The sequence below is a fragment of the Ips typographus genome, linkage group LG2 (genome assembly GCF_016097725.1).
Source record: "Ips typographus isolate SLU linkage group LG2, UJ_Ityp_2.0, whole genome shotgun sequence".
NCBI lineage: Eukaryota > Metazoa > Arthropoda > Insecta > Coleoptera > Curculionidae > Ips > Ips typographus.
The window spans coordinates 21,167,727-21,187,813 of record NC_138423.1 but is presented as its reverse complement, the minus strand read 5'-3'; the positions used below and the strand labels follow the sequence as shown (position 1 = coordinate 21,187,813).

The 20,087-nt window shown below is 33.9% G+C and overlaps 5 protein-coding genes across 7 annotated transcripts; 3 read left to right on the top strand and 2 right to left on the bottom strand.

The window, feature by feature from the left end:
• Nucleotides 1-3,732: 3,732 nt before the first annotated feature.
• LOC145724134 (larval cuticle protein A2B-like) lies at nucleotides 3,733-4,642 on the bottom strand. Its single transcript, XM_081972234.1, has 2 exons — nucleotides 4,495-4,642; nucleotides 3,733-4,440 (listed from the first exon to the last, which is right to left on the bottom strand). Exons 1-2 carry the CDS (start codon nucleotides 4,501-4,503, stop codon nucleotides 3,832-3,834), a joined length of 618 nt encoding a protein of 205 aa, XP_081828360.1. The 5' UTR covers nucleotides 4,504-4,642; the 3' UTR covers nucleotides 3,733-3,831.
• Nucleotides 4,643-6,663: 2,021 nt separating this feature from the next.
• On the top strand, nucleotides 6,664-7,243 carry LOC145724603 (adult-specific cuticular protein ACP-20-like). Its single transcript, XM_081972951.1, has 3 exons — nucleotides 6,664-6,778; nucleotides 6,842-6,952; nucleotides 7,005-7,243. Exons 1-3 carry the CDS (start codon nucleotides 6,767-6,769, stop codon nucleotides 7,239-7,241), a joined length of 360 nt encoding a protein of 119 aa, XP_081829077.1. The 5' UTR covers nucleotides 6,664-6,766; the 3' UTR covers nucleotides 7,242-7,243.
• A 1,815-nt stretch (nucleotides 7,244-9,058) lies between these two features.
• LOC145724011 (adult-specific cuticular protein ACP-20-like) lies at nucleotides 9,059-10,678 on the top strand. The gene is made up of 4 exons (XM_081972075.1): nucleotides 9,059-9,213; nucleotides 9,266-9,436; nucleotides 10,183-10,417; nucleotides 10,472-10,678. The coding sequence occupies exons 1-4, from the start codon at nucleotides 9,202-9,204 to the stop codon at nucleotides 10,495-10,497; spliced, it is 444 nt and encodes a 147-aa protein (XP_081828201.1). The 5' UTR covers nucleotides 9,059-9,201; the 3' UTR covers nucleotides 10,498-10,678.
• A 901-nt stretch (nucleotides 10,679-11,579) lies between these two features.
• On the bottom strand, nucleotides 11,580-16,011 carry yps (Y-box binding protein ypsilon schachtel). Of its 2 annotated transcripts, none has more exons than XM_081972073.1 (6): nucleotides 15,834-16,011; nucleotides 14,015-14,112; nucleotides 13,587-13,765; nucleotides 12,836-13,047; nucleotides 12,460-12,707; nucleotides 11,580-12,385 (listed from the first exon to the last, which is right to left on the bottom strand). In XM_081972073.1, the coding sequence occupies exons 1-6, from the start codon at nucleotides 15,910-15,912 to the stop codon at nucleotides 12,302-12,304; spliced, it is 900 nt and encodes a 299-aa protein (XP_081828199.1). In that variant the 5' UTR covers nucleotides 15,913-16,011; the 3' UTR covers nucleotides 11,580-12,301. The 2 variants fall into 2 exon arrangements, with proteins under 2 accessions (XP_081828199.1, XP_081828200.1); XM_081972074.1 differs by having other exon boundaries at nucleotides 12,842-13,047.
• A 471-nt stretch (nucleotides 16,012-16,482) lies between these two features.
• On the top strand, nucleotides 16,483-19,459 carry LOC145724008 (uncharacterized). Of its 2 annotated transcripts, XR_014176902.1 has the most exons (6): nucleotides 16,483-17,145; nucleotides 17,199-17,443; nucleotides 17,496-17,711; nucleotides 17,763-18,030; nucleotides 18,085-18,547; nucleotides 18,605-19,459. XR_014176902.1 is itself a non-coding variant. In XM_081972072.1 (5 exons), the coding sequence occupies exons 1-5, from the start codon at nucleotides 16,629-16,631 to the stop codon at nucleotides 18,240-18,242; spliced, it is 1,404 nt and encodes a 467-aa protein (XP_081828198.1). In that variant the 5' UTR covers nucleotides 16,483-16,628; the 3' UTR covers nucleotides 18,243-19,459. The 2 variants fall into 2 exon arrangements, 1 of the variants encoding a protein (XP_081828198.1); XM_081972072.1 differs by having other exon boundaries at nucleotides 18,085-19,459.
• Nucleotides 19,460-20,087: the final 628 nt, after the last annotated feature.

Below are 20,087 nucleotides of genomic sequence, written 5' to 3'. Positions count from 1 at the left end.
AATGAAGAGCGGAAAAATATGATGTAATAATTGAGCTCGCTAATTGTCCTAAAATACTAAGAGTGAGAGATCGATGTCAAAAGCCAACATATTTTAAAAAAAGAATTAGTTTCTGTCAGCGTCAGAAAAAAACAGAGGAAGAAATTGTTAAAATATTTGAGCTGGCTAATTGTCCAGACATTTTGAAAGATGACTGAATGATCGATGTCAAAGGCCAAACATATTTTTTAATTTTAGTCAAAAACGATGTTTGTTATAACAAATCAAATGATTGGACTGATTGCTATTTTATGGTGGCAAACCATTTTAAATATGACACACTTTGTAGAAAGAACAGTATTTTTTTTAAACTAAAAGCAATATAGCTGGCAAAATTAAAGCATTTTTTAGTGCCTTGTGAATGTGTTAATCACCCTTCAAATAACCTACCTATTAATTTTCTTTCACGAGCAACTAAATCTTTTCCTAGAAGGAAAGAAAAATAACCTTGCCTGCAAACGCTTACCATACAGTACATTAAAAATCGATTACTATTATAGGTACCCACTTTTACATTAATTTCTTTTATAATATAATATCGTGACCTTTAACACACAGATATAAGAACAATCAAATCCAAACAATAATAGTTTCATTCACTACAAAAAAAGTACTGTTCATACAAATTGAACCAATGACCCCAATTTGTTTGTGATTTGTCATTTCATACATCACAAGTTGCGAAATTTACTGCTTACTACAAACAGTACTACTTGTATAATATACCCAGTGTAGCGATTATATCAGTCGCAACCCACTAACACGAACAAACCGTATTATTAGCAATATGTGATCAATCGATTTATGTATAGTAACAGCTAATTCATTTATACCTTTCTTTATTGATTTAATGCAGGTAATTGCACTGTTTCAAATAAGTTAAATTGTTACTAATAGAATTTAATTAGTTTGATGGCAAGAAAAGTAAATAGCGAGTCTAGTAAGTTTTTAGTTTGTATCGGAGATTTATAAAATTTAGGTCGCATTTTTCTAGAACATTCAATTTAAATTGTTCCAGAACTGCAGCAACATATTCCACCAAAAATATTTGTTGTATTTTAGGGCAATCAGAAGTCGTAAGTTGTATGTAATCAGAACGAATTCTAGAATCAAACAACCTGAACTGAACTAGCTATGACGTTTAATGACAGGCCTGACTTGACAGCTGTCTAAACTCACTCTTTGATAAATCGCAGTAAAAGTTGTATTTATAGCTTCATAGAGTTAAATTTGACAATTGTAACATTAACAGACACTGGTGAATGGGTTTCGACAGTTATGACAGCTTTCACGTGACGTAAAAAAAATGTATAAGTATTTCTTAACGTCAGAACTGTCAAATTTGTTTCATGGAGCTGTAACCACAACTTACAGTGCCATTCCTCAAAAAAACACATCTATTCGGTATTTTATACTTTCAGACACCCCAATTTGGCATTTTATACTTTTAGATCACTGGTAAGTGAGTTTTGATAATTATGACAGCAGTCACGTGACGCCAACAAAATTCGAAAGTGTTTCTTAACGTCAGAACTGTCAAATTTGGCTTCATGGAGCTTTAAATACAACTGCCAGTGCGATTCCTCAAATTAGCAACTATTTCTAATTTTATAGTTTTAGGTCACTGGTGAAAGGGTTTCGACAGTTTTGACAGCTGTCACGTGATGTAAAAAAGTATATAAGTGTTCCTTAACGTCAGAACTGTCAAATTTGATTCAAGGAGCTGTAACCACAACTTACAGTGCCATTCCTCAAAAAAACACATCTATTCGGTATTTTATACTTTCAGACACCCCAATTTGGCATTTTATACTTTTAGATCACTGGTAAGTAAGTTTTGATAATTATGACAGCAGTCACGTGACGCAAACAAAATTCGAAAGTGTTTCTTAACGTCAGAACTGTCAAATTTGGCTTTATGGAGCTTTAAATACAACTGCTAGTGCAATTCCTCAAATTAGCAACTATTTCTAATTTTATAGTTTTGGGTCACTGGTGAAAGGGTTTCGACAGTTTTGACAGCTGTCACGTGATGTAAAAAAGTATATAAGTGTTCCTTAACGTCAGAACTGTCAAATTTGATTCAAGGAGCTGGAACCACAACTTACAGTGCCATTCCTCAAAAAAACCACATCTGTTCGGTATTTTATACTTTCAGATATCCCAATTTGGCATTTTATACTTTTAGATTACTGGTAAGTAAGTTTTGATAATTATGACAGCAGTCACGTGACGCCAACAAAATTCGAAAGTGTTTCTTAAAGTCAGAACTGTCAAATTTGGCTTTATGGAGCTTTAAATGCAACTGCCAGTGCAATTCCTCAAATTAGCAACCATTTCTAATTTTATAGTTTTGGATCACTGGTGAAAGGGTTTCGATACTTTTGACAGCTGTCACGTGATGTAAAAAAATTATATAAGTGTTCCTTAACGTCAGAACTGTCAAATTTGATTCATGGAGCTGTAACCACAACTTACAGTGCCATTCCTCAAAAAAACACATCTATTCGGTATTTTATACTTTCAGGTATCCCAATTTGGCATTTTATACTTTTAGATCACTGGTAAGTAAGTTTTGAGAAGTATGACAGCAGTCGCGTGACGCAAACAAAATTCGAAAGTGTTTCTTAACGTCAGAATTGTCAAATTTGGCTTCATGGAGCTTTAAATACAACTGCCAGTGCGATTCCTGAAATTAGCAATCAATTCTGATTTTATCGTTTTGGTTCACTGGTGAAAGGGTTTTGACAGTTTTGACAGCTGTCACGTGACGTAAAAAAAAGTATATAAGTGTTCCTTAACGTCAGAACTGTCAAATTTGGCTTCATGGAGCTTTAAACACAACTGCCAGTGCAATTCCTCAAATTAGCAACCATTTCTAATTTTATAGTTTTGGGTCACTGGTGAAAGGGTTTCGACAGTTATGACAGCTGTCACGTGACGTAAAAAAAGTATTCCTTAACGTCAGAACTGTCAAATTTGGTTTATGGAGCTGTAAACACAACTTACAGTGCAATTTTTTAAAGAAATCCTTATTTGGCATTTCATACTTTTAATCACTGGCAAGTAATTTTTGATAATTATGACAGCAGTCACGTGACGCAAATAAAATTCGAAAGTGTTTCTTAACGTCCCAACTGTCAAATTTGCCTTCATAAAGCTGTAAACACAACTTCCAGGTGTAATTTCTCAAATTACTAATAATTTCTAATTTAGGGTAAGTATAGTATACTTACATGGTTTCTAAACCAAAAATTCATCATGCACATGCAATATTAACTTTGTGGTGAATTTAATACATTTTTAGGTGAATATTCCAGGGAATTTGTTTTTCTGTTTAAGGATAAGTCTATGATGATTAGAACCAGACAAAACCGGACCAAAAATCACGTACTATTTTGTAAATCACAACTAAATCGTAATTTACCACAAATGAGAAAACATTTGTATTACTTAGACCCGGTTGTACAATGACAGACATCAGTTGAACCAAGTAGTGTGATTCAAAAAATGCATTTTGCTGGTACAAATGGACTTTAATGTTGTGATGTGACAATGCAATTAGTTGTCAGATAAATTATTTGAATGAATTAAATGCTGCCAACTTAATAACACACTCTAGTAGGTGCTACTCCCTAAACCTTTACGTTTTTAAAGCTTAGTATGGGAATACTAATTGAAAACTCCCTAAAATTACTTCTTGCATTTTTTTATTATCGTTAAAATTAAATAAATAAATTACTTAAACAGCTAATTTAGCCGATTATTAAAAACATCAATCCTGGTCAGACTTTAGTAGTGAGAGGGGTAGTGGGGAGCTGAGTATTGAGGAGCCACAGCTACCAACTTCTTGTAAGCTACTGGAGCTTCGGTGGGGTGTCCTTGTCTTTCCACTACAGCGTTGAAACCGTGTCCTTCATCTGAGTACCGTACAATCCTCACGGTACCGTCAGCCTCATGGAGGGAGTACTGTCCTACAACGTGGTCACCGTCTCTTTTTTCCTCCTGGGAGTGGTAGTCGCCGGTGTGAGGGTCAGCGACGGAGTAGGCGAATTCGTATTTAGCTGGACCAGCTGGGTATTCCTCTTCGTAGCGGTGGGCGTAAGCTGGAGCCAACTTGGCAACGGGGGCAGCAATTACTTGTTTGGAAATCACTGGAATAGCGACTTTGGTGACTACTGGAGAAGGAGCAGAAGCGTGGTAGTAAGAAGGGGCAGCGGGGATGGCAACCTTAGCGATGGCAGGAGTGGCATAAACTGTTGGTGCTGAGTATTGGTGGGCAACGGGGGCGGCCGATTGAATGTGTTGGACTGCATTGTGGTTCTGGTTGAATGAGGTATATGAGGTGGCTTCACCAGCGGGGGCGGCGTTGGCGGCAGCCAAAAGGGCGCAAACAAAAATCTGCAAATAAAAAGTTACCCAATATAACCTGTCAAACCTTAAAAAATAACATACCTTGTACATTTTGGCTGGTTTTGCTGACTGTGTCTTAATCGATGAAAGTGAACCCGATAAGTGATGATTAGAAAAAAATTGTCTCGCTTTTATATATCTAAAACCACAGCCTTCTGATCTGTTTTTTTTTACATTCACTAGCCGGGCCACCACCCAAAAATTTTAACTCCATCGCCTAATGGTATGCATTTGCTTTACATATGGTACCTAGAACAACATTAAGTAATACATATTTGGATATTTCGGTAATTAATAATGTCGAAGACAAATGTAGCATGATCTCAATTCGAAAATATAGTGACAAGGACGTTTATATCTCTTAATTTTCACTCAACTATTTGTCAATTTTTTTGCATAAATCAATTAGATAACAAATCAATTAGATTTGAAACGTAATATTATTTATTAACTTGAATCAATGATGATTAATGAAGTACCCAATATTGATTTATGATTCATTCATCTTTAAGATTGTTTTCGTAGGTGTCAGTTTTACAGAATAATTTTAAAGGAAAGTTTACTAACTTCCTTTTCAAATTCATTTCTTGCTTTACGTGATTTAATAAGGACTCAAGAAATTTAACTAAAATTATATAACACTTGTAAATAGACTGGATATGATTGACCAAAGGTGAAATTTAGTACTTGGTTTGAATTTAAGATTTTCAAGTAACAGATGTTATTTGAAAAGTGAAACGTTACATTACATACATAAGAAAGAAATTGACAAACAGATTGAAGATGTACCGTAACATGATGATTTGGACAATTTGAGTAGAAAAATTGTGTTTGATTTGAACAAATTTCTTAAAAACTAGTTAAAAAAGCATTTTGTCGATTTTGGATATTCTAATATCAATGAAATCTCAAACATTTGAATTAATTTGGGGAAAAACTCATTTATTATCAAAAAATTGTACTTTCACACCTTAAACAGTTTCTTTTTACGGCCTAAAATTTTTTGGCGTTTAACATATGTATACGACAATACTAATAATTAAAAACTTAACAGATTGCAAGCTTTAACCGAAAATTCATTTGATTTTCTCTTTAATGTTCGTAAGTTTGCGTCATACATTAACGGCGACGCATATGGAAAAAAGCACACTAATTTACATACCTGATCGAACTTGAACTCAACAGAATTTCTTTATAGGAAATTGTAAATTTGAAACATTAGCTTATTAATTATTGTACCTAATTAATTTTAAAAAAAAAAGTAAATAAATTATGAAGTGTATAAGTTCTGTTTTACACAGGCTAAATAAGACAAAGTGCTGAGGGTAAATAAGGCTAATAAAAGTCTTATTTACCACCAAATTTTTGCGTTTTATTACAGTTTATACACTTTATGGAAAAATCAGTTCATTATTGTAGGTTGGTAAGTGATAAAGTCTGCAGAAATACGTAATAAGCAAGAGAAATCCAGCACCCATCAGGGCCGTACTTAAGGTAGGTAAGGCTCTAGAAATTACCTGCAGTGCATTATGAAAAAAATTGTGAGACGATGTCCAAATTTTGGTCAGAAACCTGAAACCTGAAAAAAGCTGTCGTATTTCCCAAAGTGTAGAAGTATCTGATAAAATGATTGCTAACTTACTTAACATTTTCGAAAGAAGAGAGGAGGATTGTGATAGCTAATGATGCATAGGCTATACATAATAAGCTGCTATTTGTATTACTTTGCGTAAATACGGCCCTGCTAGCACCACATATTGGTATGTGGTTTAACAATTTGTCGATTTCAACTGATAACTAACTTAATTAGATACCTGGATTTTAAGATATTATCTTCGTAATTATTTAAGATTTATTTAGGCAAGCACTTAATAATAACAACCTTAAAATTACTAGCTTTTTAAGGTTTATACTATATCAAAAACATTTTACCAGTCCCAGTTAAAAAAAAAATTCAGTTTAATCACGGAAAGTTCTGACAATTTCTAGGTTTCATATCAGTTGTATATAATTTCATCAAGAACACTAAAACTATAAATTTTCAAAATTTACAACAATAATTAGATTAGCAACTACATATTTACTATACAGACAAATGTCCCGCTTGCAATGTAAATTATTAAGAATCTGAATGGACCTTTACCTAATTATTTGGGTCTTTCCTTCTCTTTATTAATTAAAGTATTGTATATGTTAATGTTTGAACTTTCTTAAGCATAATTAGTGCAGTTTTTTCTGAAAATCAGTATATAAATTAAGGGGCTTTGGGCATTAGCACCAGTATCAACCCACACAGTGCAGTACCACAAACAAAATGTTCGGTAAAGTAAGTTTTACTAACTTTAATATTAATGTATTACTAGGAATTAAAGTGATTTTTTTTGTGCAGGTTGTAGCCCTTTTAGCCCTTGTTGCCTGCGTCAGTGCTGGTATATCCCACGTGTCCTCCAAGCAGGGAGGTGGAGGTGGTGGAGGACATCATAAAGTGATTGAATTCTATGTAAGTAGTTTTTCGTCCATTTATGGGTTTTACCAGAAAATATCGTATATAGACGTTCCCTCACTATGAGTACAAGTACGAAGTGCACGATCCTCATCATCACGACGTCCACGAGCAACACGAAAAACGTTATGGAGACAAAGTGGAAGGCGAGTACTCCCTTCATGAACCTGACGGTACCATTCGCATTGTGAAATACGAGGCCGACCACAAGAACGGATTTAACGCCCATGTGGAGAGAAAGGGCCACGCCGAACATCCTCAAATCGAGTACCACCACCACGAATAAGGGTGAGTTTTTCTATGTTTGGTTAACTAATTTACTGATATTTTGTGTTTGTTATTTAGAAACAACTCAACTAGTCCAATTTAGTATCAATTTTCATCACAATCATATTATTGATTTCATCCTCATTAATGTTTTAAGTATTATTGTTGTTTTGTTGTAAATAAAGCAATTGTGATTAAGTCACTTAATTGGTGTAGTTTTTTAATAGTTCCTTACCTCAGTTTTGTGATTAAAAATATCCACAGACCTCAATATAAGTTTTAAAACACTCTACAAAGATATTAGAAATATACAATTTTCGGTAATAAACCTGATATTCGGTTTTGATGTATTTGAGAGTGTTTCAAAATCTTATTTAAAATTCTTCTGCTAATAAAGTTGTTAAACACTCTCATCGTCTGATTTTTTCTGAGATTTTTAAGCTTTGCTCTGAACTTTGCAACCAGCTTCATTCGCTTTATATGGTTTGAGAATATTGAAATTAAACACACTTAGTATTATAACCAAACTTTCATTGAAGAAAACAGAAATTTTAAGTTGATCATTACACATGAAAAGAGCTTCTTCTCCTTTCTTCCTTCTATTTTTAAATATATTCTAGGGTGTTTTAAGATTTATTTACAAAAGTACACTATTTTGAAGAGAAAAAAGCATAATTTAGAATCGTTTTAAAACTAGTGTAAGTTTATTGAGCAATTTACTTAAAGCTGTGTGAAACACTTGGTACTGATATTAACGAATGGAAGCAAAGTTAAGCATTTTTGGGGTTAATAATGCTCATTTACAGGACTGAATAAATGATTTAGTTCCTTTTGGTTTCTTGTATATTTGATTATAATAATTAACGGCAACGATATTTTGTATTATCGAAAAAATTGGAAAAAACCATTTTTGTCAAAAGTGAACTTTAAATTAGGTGAAATAATCACAAAAAAATACTTTACAATTTCACATTTTTAGTGCAATAAAGTTTATTTTGACAGGCTATACCTCTGGTTCTTTGACAGCTACAGAGTAGATTTTTTGACCAAATTGTAGTCAAAACAATGTTTTATTTAACCACTTTGTGCAATTTATAGTTACGAATTAACTAGTTACGAAAAGTATCACTTTATGTAACTAGTTATGAAAAGTTCATTTCATCACTCCCTGTTTTATGCATTTCCATTTTAGAAACATATGGGCGACATCCATCATAACATGTCGTTGTCACAGTTTATACAAGGTGCTGAAAGTGAATATTTGTGTTAAATCACTTTAAAAGATGGTTTTCACAGCTTTTTGGTCAAAATTAGAAAAAATTATGTATGCAACACGTTTCGAAAATGTCTTATTGTCTAACTCATTCAAATTGTAGTACAAACATTCATTCGTTACACAAAATCGAACTTTTCGTAACTGGTTACATAAATAGCTATTTTTATACAAAAACATATTTTTTTTAAAATAATTGATATAACCATTACATTATCTACTTATTAAAGTTTATGACAATACCTTACATTCATCATTCATCTAGAAAATCTAAACTTCCTCGTAACGCGACATAATCTACAAGAGATTTACGAGGCGCGGTCATAATTTCGCTTTATCAATTTATGTAACAGGAAAGGTAATGAAAAAAATGCAAGACAATAATGCGTTCATATAATTGCGCGACAACGAATCTATGCAGTTCACGAAGTGATTTATTTCTTCTTGATTGTAAAATTTCGCTACTTGAATTTGCAAGTCAGTCTCGCCATCCTGCTTCAACACCGGGTGTTCGAACAGTTCAGACGGGGTAAGTTTTATCAAGATTTATCAAATGAGGTTTTTCGAACGAGTTTGGCCCTATTTTTTCGTATCCTTGTCGAGTGAACGTTGTTTGGGTAGTTTAATCAGTTGGTATATAAAGACCGATGCAAGTTTACGTATAGGCAGTCCAGTTTGTGGATGCAATCAGTGTGTGCCATAAAAAATGATTTTCCAAGTAATGTGTATCCTATAAAGTATTTTCCGGAGTTTTCATTTTTGTTTTACAGCTTTTTGTAGTTATTCTGAGTGTTGCATCGTTTTCCGAAGCTAGTCCAGTGATAGGAGAAACTGGTTATGGCTTGACTGGTTTGGGTGGATTAGGACTTCTAGGGCATGGTCCTATTTTGACTCTGGGACATGCACCAGCTCTTGTGGCTCCGAAAGCTGTAGACTATTATGTAAGTTTATTATTAATTCTTCTTCTTCTTGCTCGGTTGGTGATTACTGTGGATAGTGCTTTTTTATCTTCTGCCAATCTGAAAAGCTCACCAGACTCAAGAATCGCTGTCCATTGATGCTTCTCAGCAATCTCAGCCAAATGTCGTGTTACCAACACCTCTTTTTCCTTCATGAATTTATTGTTGTTAGTGATGGCTCTTTGCAAGACGTTTTCGTTGGTAAGCAATTCAAGAAACTCGCAGCATCTTTCGATGAATCCACTGCTATAATGCCTCCAGTCTATTAAACAGGGCTGCCTTAATGGTCCAGCTTTTCATCCCCATAAAGGAAAACCGACATTTTCATGTCCCTCTCGGCTGAATACGGAAACTAGTAATTAACTGTTGGAGACCCTCCATGCTACCATATAAAATCAAGGTATCATCTGCATATCTAATTGTGTTTAGGAGGACGTCGTTGACTTTCACGTTTTGTGTTTTCTAAAGCTTCCTTAAAGATTTTTATCTGAGTATATGAATTAAACGACAGGGATGAAATTCATTCTCAATTATTCTGATATCTTTGCTATCTAGTTACTGAGTCTGGAGTAGTATTTCCATCAGCTTTGGGTGGCGATTTTATAGTCGATGAAGCAATCTACATTCCAATTGATCCTTCCTAAAAAAACTCACATTTTGTTGAAACACACACTCTCAAGAGAATATTTTTCTTATTTCGTTACCTTAACTAAAATTTGTACTTGAAGGCACCACCAAAATACGAATTTGGCTATGGCGTTGCTGACCAGCATACAGGCGACAACAAGGAACAAAAGGAAGTCAGACTGGGTGACGTAGTGCAAGGTGAATACTCCTTAAAAGAACCTGACGGCACCATCAGAACTGTCAAATACACCGCAGACGATCATAACGGATTCAATGCTGTTGTTCTTCGGCAAGGACATGCGGTACATCCAACTGTAGTCCATCATGGTGCATTAAGTACGTATTAATTTTAACTGGTTAATCAGTTAAATTGTACAGAATCTGTTTCAGGTCTTGCTCCAATAGGGTTACATTAACCTTTTTAGGAACTGATTAATCTGCTTTTCGGAATTCCTGATACTCTGCGTTAGACTAGTTATTTAGTTGGGTATAGTACCACAGTGTTGCTCATCTTTAGTGAAAATATTGTTTATTTCCTAAGATTGTTCTTGTATATTATGTGTACATAATAAAGTATGTATATATTTCCATAGTAAATATTTTGTTTTTTTACAGCCAGTCCAATTTTAACTGAAAGCACAGACAAATCTAAACATAGAGTTACAATTTTATAAGAGTTATAGAAGTTTCAATAGAAACCATCATGAATTAAGCTTATGAAAAACGTTATTAATTCAATCAAATAAATTAAATTATTATATCTGGTTTACCTTCAGGGGTCCAAAATTAGAGCAAAAATCAATTTTTGGCTTATTTTAAAAAATCTTGTAAATTTTATTATATCTTTTTGAAATAGAAGGTATAATTTTTTCTTACGCCATTAAAAAAGAATATTTTTTTCTTTAAAATGAGCTATCACAAGTTTCCTTTTGTTTTCGAGAAAATTCTCAAATTTGGTTCAGCAAATAATCGAAAAAAGACAAACGCCGACGATTATACAGGGTGATTCACGCTGATGGTATATTAGAAGTATCTAGAGAACGAATGAATATTTTTCGTTAAAATTTGTAGCCTAGGTTGGGTCCAAATCTAAATATTTTGAACTTTGTTGCCAGATCAGTCGGAAAGAACACCAACTTTTGATTTTCCAATGGAACACCCTGTTTCTAATCTCATTTTTGAATTCCTCGCAAGAAGGCTAGTAATTAAGGTTGATACTTACTTCCCCATACCTAACTTGCACCGTTTTTTAGATATTTCATAAAAATGGTAAATTTGTCAGCAAAACGGTGGTCCTGGCAAAATCATACCTTTTATTTAAAAAATAAAACTAATAATTCGAAAAACAAAGACTTTATAAAAATTACCTACACCACTTGAATCTACTAAAAAAAATGTCAGTTTTCGATATCTTCTATAGAAACATCGAAATTTGTCCACTCTGTACAGTGACGTAAAAACTCAGGAAACTAAATTAAAAATGGAGGAAAAAACCGAATTTGAGAACAGGATTTTATTTCCAAAATATCATAACGGATATCTACAAAGACAAAATTGTTCACATAATTGAAATTACAATCAAGTGAGGTACAAACCGTCACATACAAAGTATACACTTCAACACTATCAATGAATGCATAAGTATCGTTAATTAAATAGCTTCGTTATGACTGGAAATGAACTCAACTGTGAGTAGCAATTCGACGGAAATACCCTGTCCGTTTTTTCCTTTTTACGGATTTTTTTGCGTTTTTTTGGATTTTTCTTAATTTTTTTTAATGTTTTCCCCCCGATCGCAAGCGGGGAGATGTTGGTTAGATGGATTGCAATCTTTCCGTTCGGCACCGAAGAATTGTACGCGCCGAAACTTGTAAATTATATAAGTTACGAAAATGCAGCAAAACATACGGTCTTAAGACATTCCATTGACGCATCTCTTGTTTACAAAAAAATAAGAAACGCGGCTGCTTTCAGTCGGGCGCGATAAATTGGAAAGCAATATTATTTGTATCAAAAAACACGATCACACGTACAAAAGTATCAAAATTTTTCGATTCGACCATCCTGAAAGCAGCAGTTTAGAATGTTTTTAAATATGACTTGGAACGTATAAACGCGTTAAAAGAAATGTGGTTCGCGCAATGAAATGTCTTTTGTCTGCTAGTAAATATAAATAACACACGATTTTTATAAAATTATAGTGATGTTAAACACTGGCACTTAGGCCGTGCTCTCGGTGGTGGTGTTCTGCACTGGTTGACTTTCCTGCTCGGTCTTTACCGGTGCAGCTGTTGTATCTTGGCCCTGTAAAATATCACCAGTTATAATAAACGTTATATATAAAAAAAAAACAAAATACTGATCGAAATTAATCTTACTTTAGGGGGGGCATCATCTCCTTCGCCAGGAGAGGAGCTATTACGAGGCCTGGGTGGTCCCCGCCTGCGGTAGCGCGGCCTCGGTCCCCCTTGGCCACCCTGATCGCCCTGGCCCTGGCTGTCTTCAGACGTGGGGCGCCGACCGCCACCGCGTCCCCCGCGAATATTACGGCGGAAGAAACGGCGTGGTGGCCCTCTTCCACGCATCGGAGCGTCACCGTTTTCGTCGGGATTGCCCTGGTACGCGTCTGCAAATAGAACTTTATATACTAACAATTACACTAATTCAAAGCGCAGCAGGTGTTTTAGCGTCTATGTCAAATAAGGCTGATGAGAATAAAAAATTTGGAAAACACACCAACACTAAAATACTCACACATACCTCGAGGGGGACCCATGTAACCCCCTCGCATAAAGCCTCCACGGAATCCGCCACGGCCGCCTCCACGTCTTGGTCTGTAACGACGGGGTTGACCTTGCGGTGGTCCTCCTTCACCTCCCGATAGAGCGCCGTCTTTCTCTTCTTCACCTTCACGAGGACGACGTGGTGGTGGTGGTCCTCTACCTCCTCGTCCACGCGGGTAGTACCTAAAAAAAAATAAACAAAAAGTGTTACTAATTGAAGCTTTTCACCAATCCACACGAAATTATTTTCTAAAAGAGACATTCATTTCAGAGGCCTGAAATCAACATTTTGAACCAAAAGTGTCACAGTGAGACACCTTTATTTTATAATTATTACTTTTAAAATGATTGTATGATAAATCTACCCTTTTTCAGTATAGCAAACTGAAAAGAAACGCCTATATTCATCAAATAATTTAGCACAAACTTGGATACATTCTAACAAATTTAAAATTGTAAGAATGTGGACATTACTTTGTGCATATAGAATTAGTCACTAAAAGAAGACCTAAATAACAAGTTTGTTATTATTAACAAAACAGTATTATGTTTCCAGAACTTGTCGGATTGTTTTGCATTACTTGAACTGATAGCCTGATAAAAAAGTACACATGTAAGTGACAAAAAACCTACAGAAATATCTTTTTAGTAAAAAACAATACAGCAGTTGTATTTAAACCCAACACAATAACAAATAGAGCATAAATAGAATGAGTAATTACCAAGAACGATAACGGCGCTTCTCAGCAGCATAAGGAGAACCACGGACTGGCTCACCATTGGGACCTGTCACATTGGCGGCCTCATTCCCTTTTTCTCCCACTACTACGTTAAATTCCACAATTTCACCGTCTCCAACAGAACGTACGGCCTTTTTCGGATTGTTCTTGCTGATTGCGGACTGAAAATTAAAATCCTACGCTCAACCAAAACTCCAAACCAAAATCCCACTGTAAAAAGTTAAGCCAAAACAGAATGTTCCCCACTTCATAACAGACATTACATTGACAATTCAAATGTAATAAAAAGCTATAAAGTGGAGTTACCATATTGTAGCACACTTATGACTCAGGCATCTCTTAAGAGTATCAGAGATGGATCTAAGGAATGTGCAAGCAGGTACAAACTGTCAAACTATTTACTAGCTTACCTGATGCACAAACACATCTTCTTTTGTGTCGTTGCGATTGATAAACCCATATCCGCTCTTCACATTGAACCACTTCACCGTACCAGTAACTTTAGTTGCTGAAAACAAAATATTGTGGATAACAACAATGTTAAAGTCCTTCTATATTAAATAAAACTCCAAAAATAGCCGTGGGAATCCAAGTATAGACTTATATAAGGAAAATTAATCATAAAAATTTGACAAAATGTTTTCTTTACAATTTAGAACTTACAGAGAACATCTTATTTCTTTGTTAACTTTACTGATGCAATTTGTGTTGAAAAGTTCAGGTACAGTTCCACCAAAATTCTACACTATTTCTTGTAAAAATGTATGACAAATCTACCCTTTTTCAGCATCAAAAACTGAAAAGAAACGCCTATATTTATCAGGTGATTTAGCACAAGATTGGATACATTCTGACAAATTAAAAATTGTAAGAATATGGACATTACTTTGTGCAGACTAATAAGAAGTATTCGACAGGTTAATTACTATAAAATATGATAGTTGTAAAATGATAACACTAATTACAATACATGCATACAAGTTATATTTTTATACGATTATCTTATCAATGTATTAAATAATTAGTTATCTGATTGATAATTTGAAGAACCCCTAAAAAAGGTAGATAACGCTAAATTTGTTCATTTTCATACAATGACAATTCATTGAGTGTAAAAAATATAAATGGCATGTACACAAAACAAGAAAATTGAAATAAAAAAACGGAGCTGTAGGGTCAAACAACTGAAATGTCTAAATACTCCAACATAAAATTGTAGATAAGACTTCAGCTAACATTCCATGGCTCAAAAGAAATTTTAAAAGTATTTGCCTGTAGACAGATAAAGACAGGTTGAGTTTTTGTTAATGCTTCAACCTATGCAAAAAAATATGGAAATATGCTGGCAAACTGAAATAACTTCAAACTTAATGTAAAACATAAGCTTTTATATGGAGTCTAATACATATTGGTAAAATTGGCAACTAAAATAAGTAAGAATAATTAAAGTGATACTGAGGCACCAAGTTTGATTTGCCACCCAAGTTATAAATACTACAAAATTGTGAATTGAATATTAATTGATTGTGGACAACTATGAATTTATTTTTTTTACAAACTGGCTGGACTATGTTATGGTGTATTCACATAGGTATAGGCATAAAAACTAATGTATTGCCATACTGTTTTAACTACATTTGATAAGAGCAGGATACAGATATAAAAAATTCACTAGTTTTGCACTAAATTTGGCAATCAAAAGCTCCATTAATAACAATTTTTCTGGAGCTACAGTTAAAAAAAAAAAAAAAAGATGTCAGCCACAGAATTTTATGACTTTTTCTTGATGGTAAAAAAAATAACTTGGTACACTCTGTATTATGTGACACCAAGTTTAATTAGTCAAAAAACATAGCACCCAAATTAACATTACAAAAATTGTAACTAGAATATTAATCGATTATGAGCAACTTATGAAATCACCGTTTCCTTCAATGACCATAGATAAAACTATTAAAAAATGGCGTAACTATGGGCCGTAAATGGCGGCTTTACTAAACAGAAAAATAGTGCCATTAAGGCTAAATTAGCAAAATAAAATCTGAACAAGATCCCGTTGGGAAAACCCCCCGCTGGGCACTTGAAATTTCGCGTTCTTTGACCTTCGTAAGTTATCAGAAAACCATAAATAATAACAAAATCATTTGATCGCCATGTGCTCGAAAAAGAAGATGGACGACCGGTGAAGCCACCATGCCGATCAAAAAAAATTAGAAAATGAGCCCTTACCGATAACCTCCTTCTGTTTCGGTGGAGCCTTCACCTGCTCTTGGGCTTCGGGTTGTTGTTCTTGCTCCGTCTCAGCCATGGTGGTGTTAGGGGCCGGTGGAAGATGTTAAAAACCGCTACCTCACCTCGATGTTCTTCCTGCCTATCAAACTCGGTTGTTAAATGATCTTGCCGATGCTCCGATGTTTTGTCGAATAAATAAACTATTTTCGACCTCAGATCCGACTGGACTGACACGCGGCATCTTTGTTCCACTCGTGTGAATGCCGCTAGCATTTTTGAAACGTATCATCATGAATAAATTCGTTTTCTTGGCAGTTGTTGAATTTGACAGCTCATTGCCGGCCTACGCATGCTTTGGACAGTTTAATAGCGGGCTTTTTAAAATTGTATTTAGTCTGTCTCGTACAAATTGATTGACAATATCAGAAGAGACCTTTATTAGAGTAAAAGATCTATTTTTTTTTAAATTTAAGAGTAAAACTAACAGAAAAAGTAAAACCCGCAAAATAACAATTTAAAATCCAACTTAACGGCAGCGTCCTCATGCGATAACAAATTTGTTTCCTTCTCTCTCACGATTAACGATTAGAAAAGAGATGCAGATATAATGTCATTGACGGCCTGCCCGGGATGAGTGGATGACAGATGACAGATTTTCCTAGTAAATAAACAAAAACAAACACTCCCATTTAAGAAGTGATTTTTACAAATATTTCCAAACTTAATTTTAATTAACTGTAATATTCCTATTATAAAGCGTTCTAAAGTGTGAACACTAAAACTGCCACAAAAATGGAAGAAGATCATGAAGAGCTGCTGCAAGCTTCTGATGAAGAGTCCCTATCTGAAACAGAAGATCACTGCTGTCCAGTAGATAAACCTGAAGAGAGATATCTTTTACCGTTAACGTTTTTTCCTCAAACTAAATTAGAATTTTTTCTAAACCTTTCTGTACTTATAATTTCAAGCACTGTCTTGCTGATAACTTTGCCTCTGTACCTCAGCACTCTAAATAGCAAAGGAAATGTTTACTCCTTTATTCTTTTCAATGTTCCATTGTCCACTATAATCTTGATTGTAATATTAATAGTTATGAAGTTTTTGTGTCATAAATTTAAGAACCAAAGTATCCTTGCCTTACCTATAAAAGTTTGGCCCCTTTTCACACTTTCCTGCTTTTATGCTGGTTTTGTGTATTTATATTTATATGCAGTTGATCGAAATCGTGTTATGTGTCATCTCCAAGATCCTATTAAAGGAATTATTTTAGTTCTAGCCCTTTTGTACTACTTTTTCTTCTGTAGAAATTGTAAGTTGTTTAATTTACATTTTATGTGGTAATTTAAATTTTTTTGATTTTAGTAATGGGTTTGCACAGGATATTTTCAGCAACAACTGTCATTGTTGGTTTATTCATAACTGTTGATTATGGTCTATGTGATGAATTTGTTTGCAGAGGGTATGAAAGGCAAAAAGTGTCAGATGATGCAGGGCTTTGGCCTTGGAAGACCCACACCACATGGACTGCACTGTATATGCTCAGTTTGGTATTATTTTCTGCCTTTTACACAGTGTTAGATCGCTATGTTGCCCCTGAATGTGAAACTGTAAGTTGAAACAATTTCTGAGACAAATTAGCTTATTTGACATTTGTGCTAGATGCCTGCAAATATAGTTTCACCAGCTCTACTTAATACAATTTCAAGTTCAATTGGGACTGATTCTCATATAGGCTCAAATGATTGTGAAAGACTGACTAACTCTGAAGTTTTGATTAAAAAGTCATCAGTTCACTTTGCTGCCTGGATTCATATATTTCTTTCTGTCTTGGTGTTGGCTACTTTTTGGGTAGATTTAATACCAGGAGTTGGCAAGGTAATTAAAAATAAAAAATAAATATTGTGTAAAAGAGATTTTAATTTTTAGGGCTCCACACCAAAAGAATCTCTGAATTTTACACTACAAGGCTTAGCATGCCATTTTATTAATCCAAATCACACATTGTCAACTTCTGATAATTGCAAATATATCTTTTGGTACACTCTGGTGTTCCAAATAGCTTACATACTATTTACCATTAGTTCATTCAAGTTATTGATTTTATCACAGTCATATGTGTTTACTATTGCTGCCATGTCTTATGCTCTTCCAGTTATTGGTGTGTGGTGGTCACTTTTTTATGCATCACCAAGTGGTAAGTTGAAGGTGATTATCAATGTTTATTACTAATGCTGTTGTTATCACTCAGGTGAACTGGTTTGGTCTCCAAAATTGAGAGGAGAATTTATTTGTGCTATTGTGGGTTTTCCAATTGTTTCAGTAGGGCTGGGCTTGCTATGCAAGGCCCATTTTCAAGACTTACATCGACCTAGGAATGTGCCATTAAGTGGTTCTTTCAGAACCTAAATATTGATTAAAAACAAGGAGACTTGATACTTTCATTGTTGCCAAATAAACCTCAAAGTTTGAGTAAGCTTTTTGACTTGAAATTAGTATAGTATATTCTGTTTTACACATCCAGTAAGACAGGAAAATGTGTGATGCATAAAATATGCTGTAATCCACATATAACTTCAAGCATACACTTCTATGATCAACTGTCAAACCAACCAAAATTTGTTACATTTCATGATTATTACTTTGTCATGTGATTTTTGGGCTCTAGTAAACAAACAGTAGTTCTGCAAGAGTTATGAATTTTATAAACTCAAGTTGAGTAATGTACTATTTTTAAAAACTATCTAGTCATTTTTATCTATGTTTTATAGGATTTTTATGAAAATTGACGCTTTTCTAGTCTTTACAACCAAATATATTGCCTGATGTTAAAGCCAAACTAAAAATATACATTATAGAAATCAGCACATTGGACGTGGTGATTCTAGTGCTGATGAGGTTTATTATTATTATTATAGATGAGTAATCACTGTTAGTGGAGGAATTTTTGGAATAACACTATGATTGCCTGGTATTTTGATTAGTGTTTAACAGATTTTGACACACAAAAAATGCAATTTGTTTATGAGCACAAGTCAAGAAAATAGACGTCCAACTTATGGTACAAATTCTGCCAAAATCATACTGTTTATGAAAATTTGTTAGGTTATGTATTGTTATAATATTTATTAGTAGAACACATTATATTATAATATCTATATTATACTTTATCTAGCCCTTGTTAAAGTGTAATTTTATTACATAACATAATAGATTATGTGCATGTTTAGCAAATAATGTTAAAAGCCGTGTTCCAAGCCAATTATCTATACCTAAAGAACAAATTATAACACCAAACAATGATCAGTATTACTCTTGTCAAAATAGAACTGTTCTTGTGTTATTCACTACACCAGAAGTCTACTTGTTTTTGCATTAGGTCTGCAAATAAATAGAAGTTTTGACAATATTTCTATACATGAAATTTGAAAAAATACATGGTATATTTTAGCCAATTTTATGATATAACGTTGTAAAAATATACTGTAGCGATAATATGTGAGTATTCTCAGTGGTATTGTGTAGGCATAGATCTTTATGTGTACCTATAGTTATTGGTATAATGTGTGTTGTTGAAGGCATTTAAAATTGAAATATATTATTATATGACGTTGTGTTTTAAGAAATGTGATTGGTTTCAGTGATTTTACCCTTCAAATAAAAAATTTTGCGATATTTTGGTGGATATTTTTTAAATATCACAAGTGGCGCATCAACACCTTAAAGAGAGTTTACAGATGCATAGATTTACTTGGCGTGTGCACGTAAATTTAAGCAAGTTGATGTTTACACGTGCAAAATTAAATTTACTGGCACACCAGTTTCTATTGGTGCAAGTAAAAGTATGCATGTGTAAAATCTCCTTTATCAACTATTTTCATCCCTAACCAAGAGCTGTCGCATTTACTGAGTATTTCGTACAATCCAATCCAGTTATTTCCTATCAAACCAGTTTTTGCTAATTCGCTCAGAAACGGTGAAAGTTACGAAAAATTTGAAAAAAAGCAAATATGTTCATAAAGTACTACTAAACTCATCCATGGAAGTTTCACAGTGCGTCAGTGCCGCTATGCTATACAGGGAGTGCAAGTGATGAAAAAATTAAAGTGATTAAAGTGATGTTTATGACTTTTAAAATTAATGTCAGGAAAATGATATTATCTTTAAGGGAAATTTCAATTAGATCCATCAATTTATTGGTCAAATTGGAATTTACTGGTGAAATTGATACATTTCCCTGTCACTGTATTTTTT

Coding starts and splice junctions, on each gene's coding strand:
- LOC145724603 (XM_081972951.1), top strand. Junction 6,953..7,004: donor ATAAAGTGATTGAATTCTAT/GTAAGTAGTTTT, acceptor TATCGTATATAG/ACGTTCCCTCACTATGAGTA.
- LOC145724011 (XM_081972075.1), top strand. Junction 9,437..10,182: donor CGAAAGCTGTAGACTATTAT/GTAAGTTTATTA, acceptor TTGTACTTGAAG/GCACCACCAAAATACGAATT. Junction 10,418..10,471: donor AGTCCATCATGGTGCATTAA/GTACGTATTAAT, acceptor AATCTGTTTCAG/GTCTTGCTCCAATAGGGTTA.
- yps (XM_081972073.1), bottom strand. CDS start 15,912: ATGGCTGAGACGGAGCAAGAACAACAACCCGAAGCCCAAGAGCAGGTG. Junction 12,708..12,835: donor GGGTCCCCCTCGAGGTATGT/GTGAGTATTTTA, acceptor TTCTATTTGCAG/ACGCGTACCAGGGCAATCCC. Junction 12,386..12,459: donor GAGATGATGCCCCCCCTAAA/GTAAGATTAATT, acceptor GATATTTTACAG/GGCCAAGATACAACAGCTGC.
- LOC145724008 (XM_081972072.1), top strand. CDS start 16,629: ATGGAAGAAGATCATGAAGAGCTGCTGCAAGCTTCTGATGAAGAGTCC. Junction 17,444..17,495: donor TTGCCCCTGAATGTGAAACT/GTAAGTTGAAAC, acceptor CATTTGTGCTAG/ATGCCTGCAAATATAGTTTC. Junction 17,712..17,762: donor TAATACCAGGAGTTGGCAAG/GTAATTAAAAAT, acceptor TTTAATTTTTAG/GGCTCCACACCAAAAGAATC.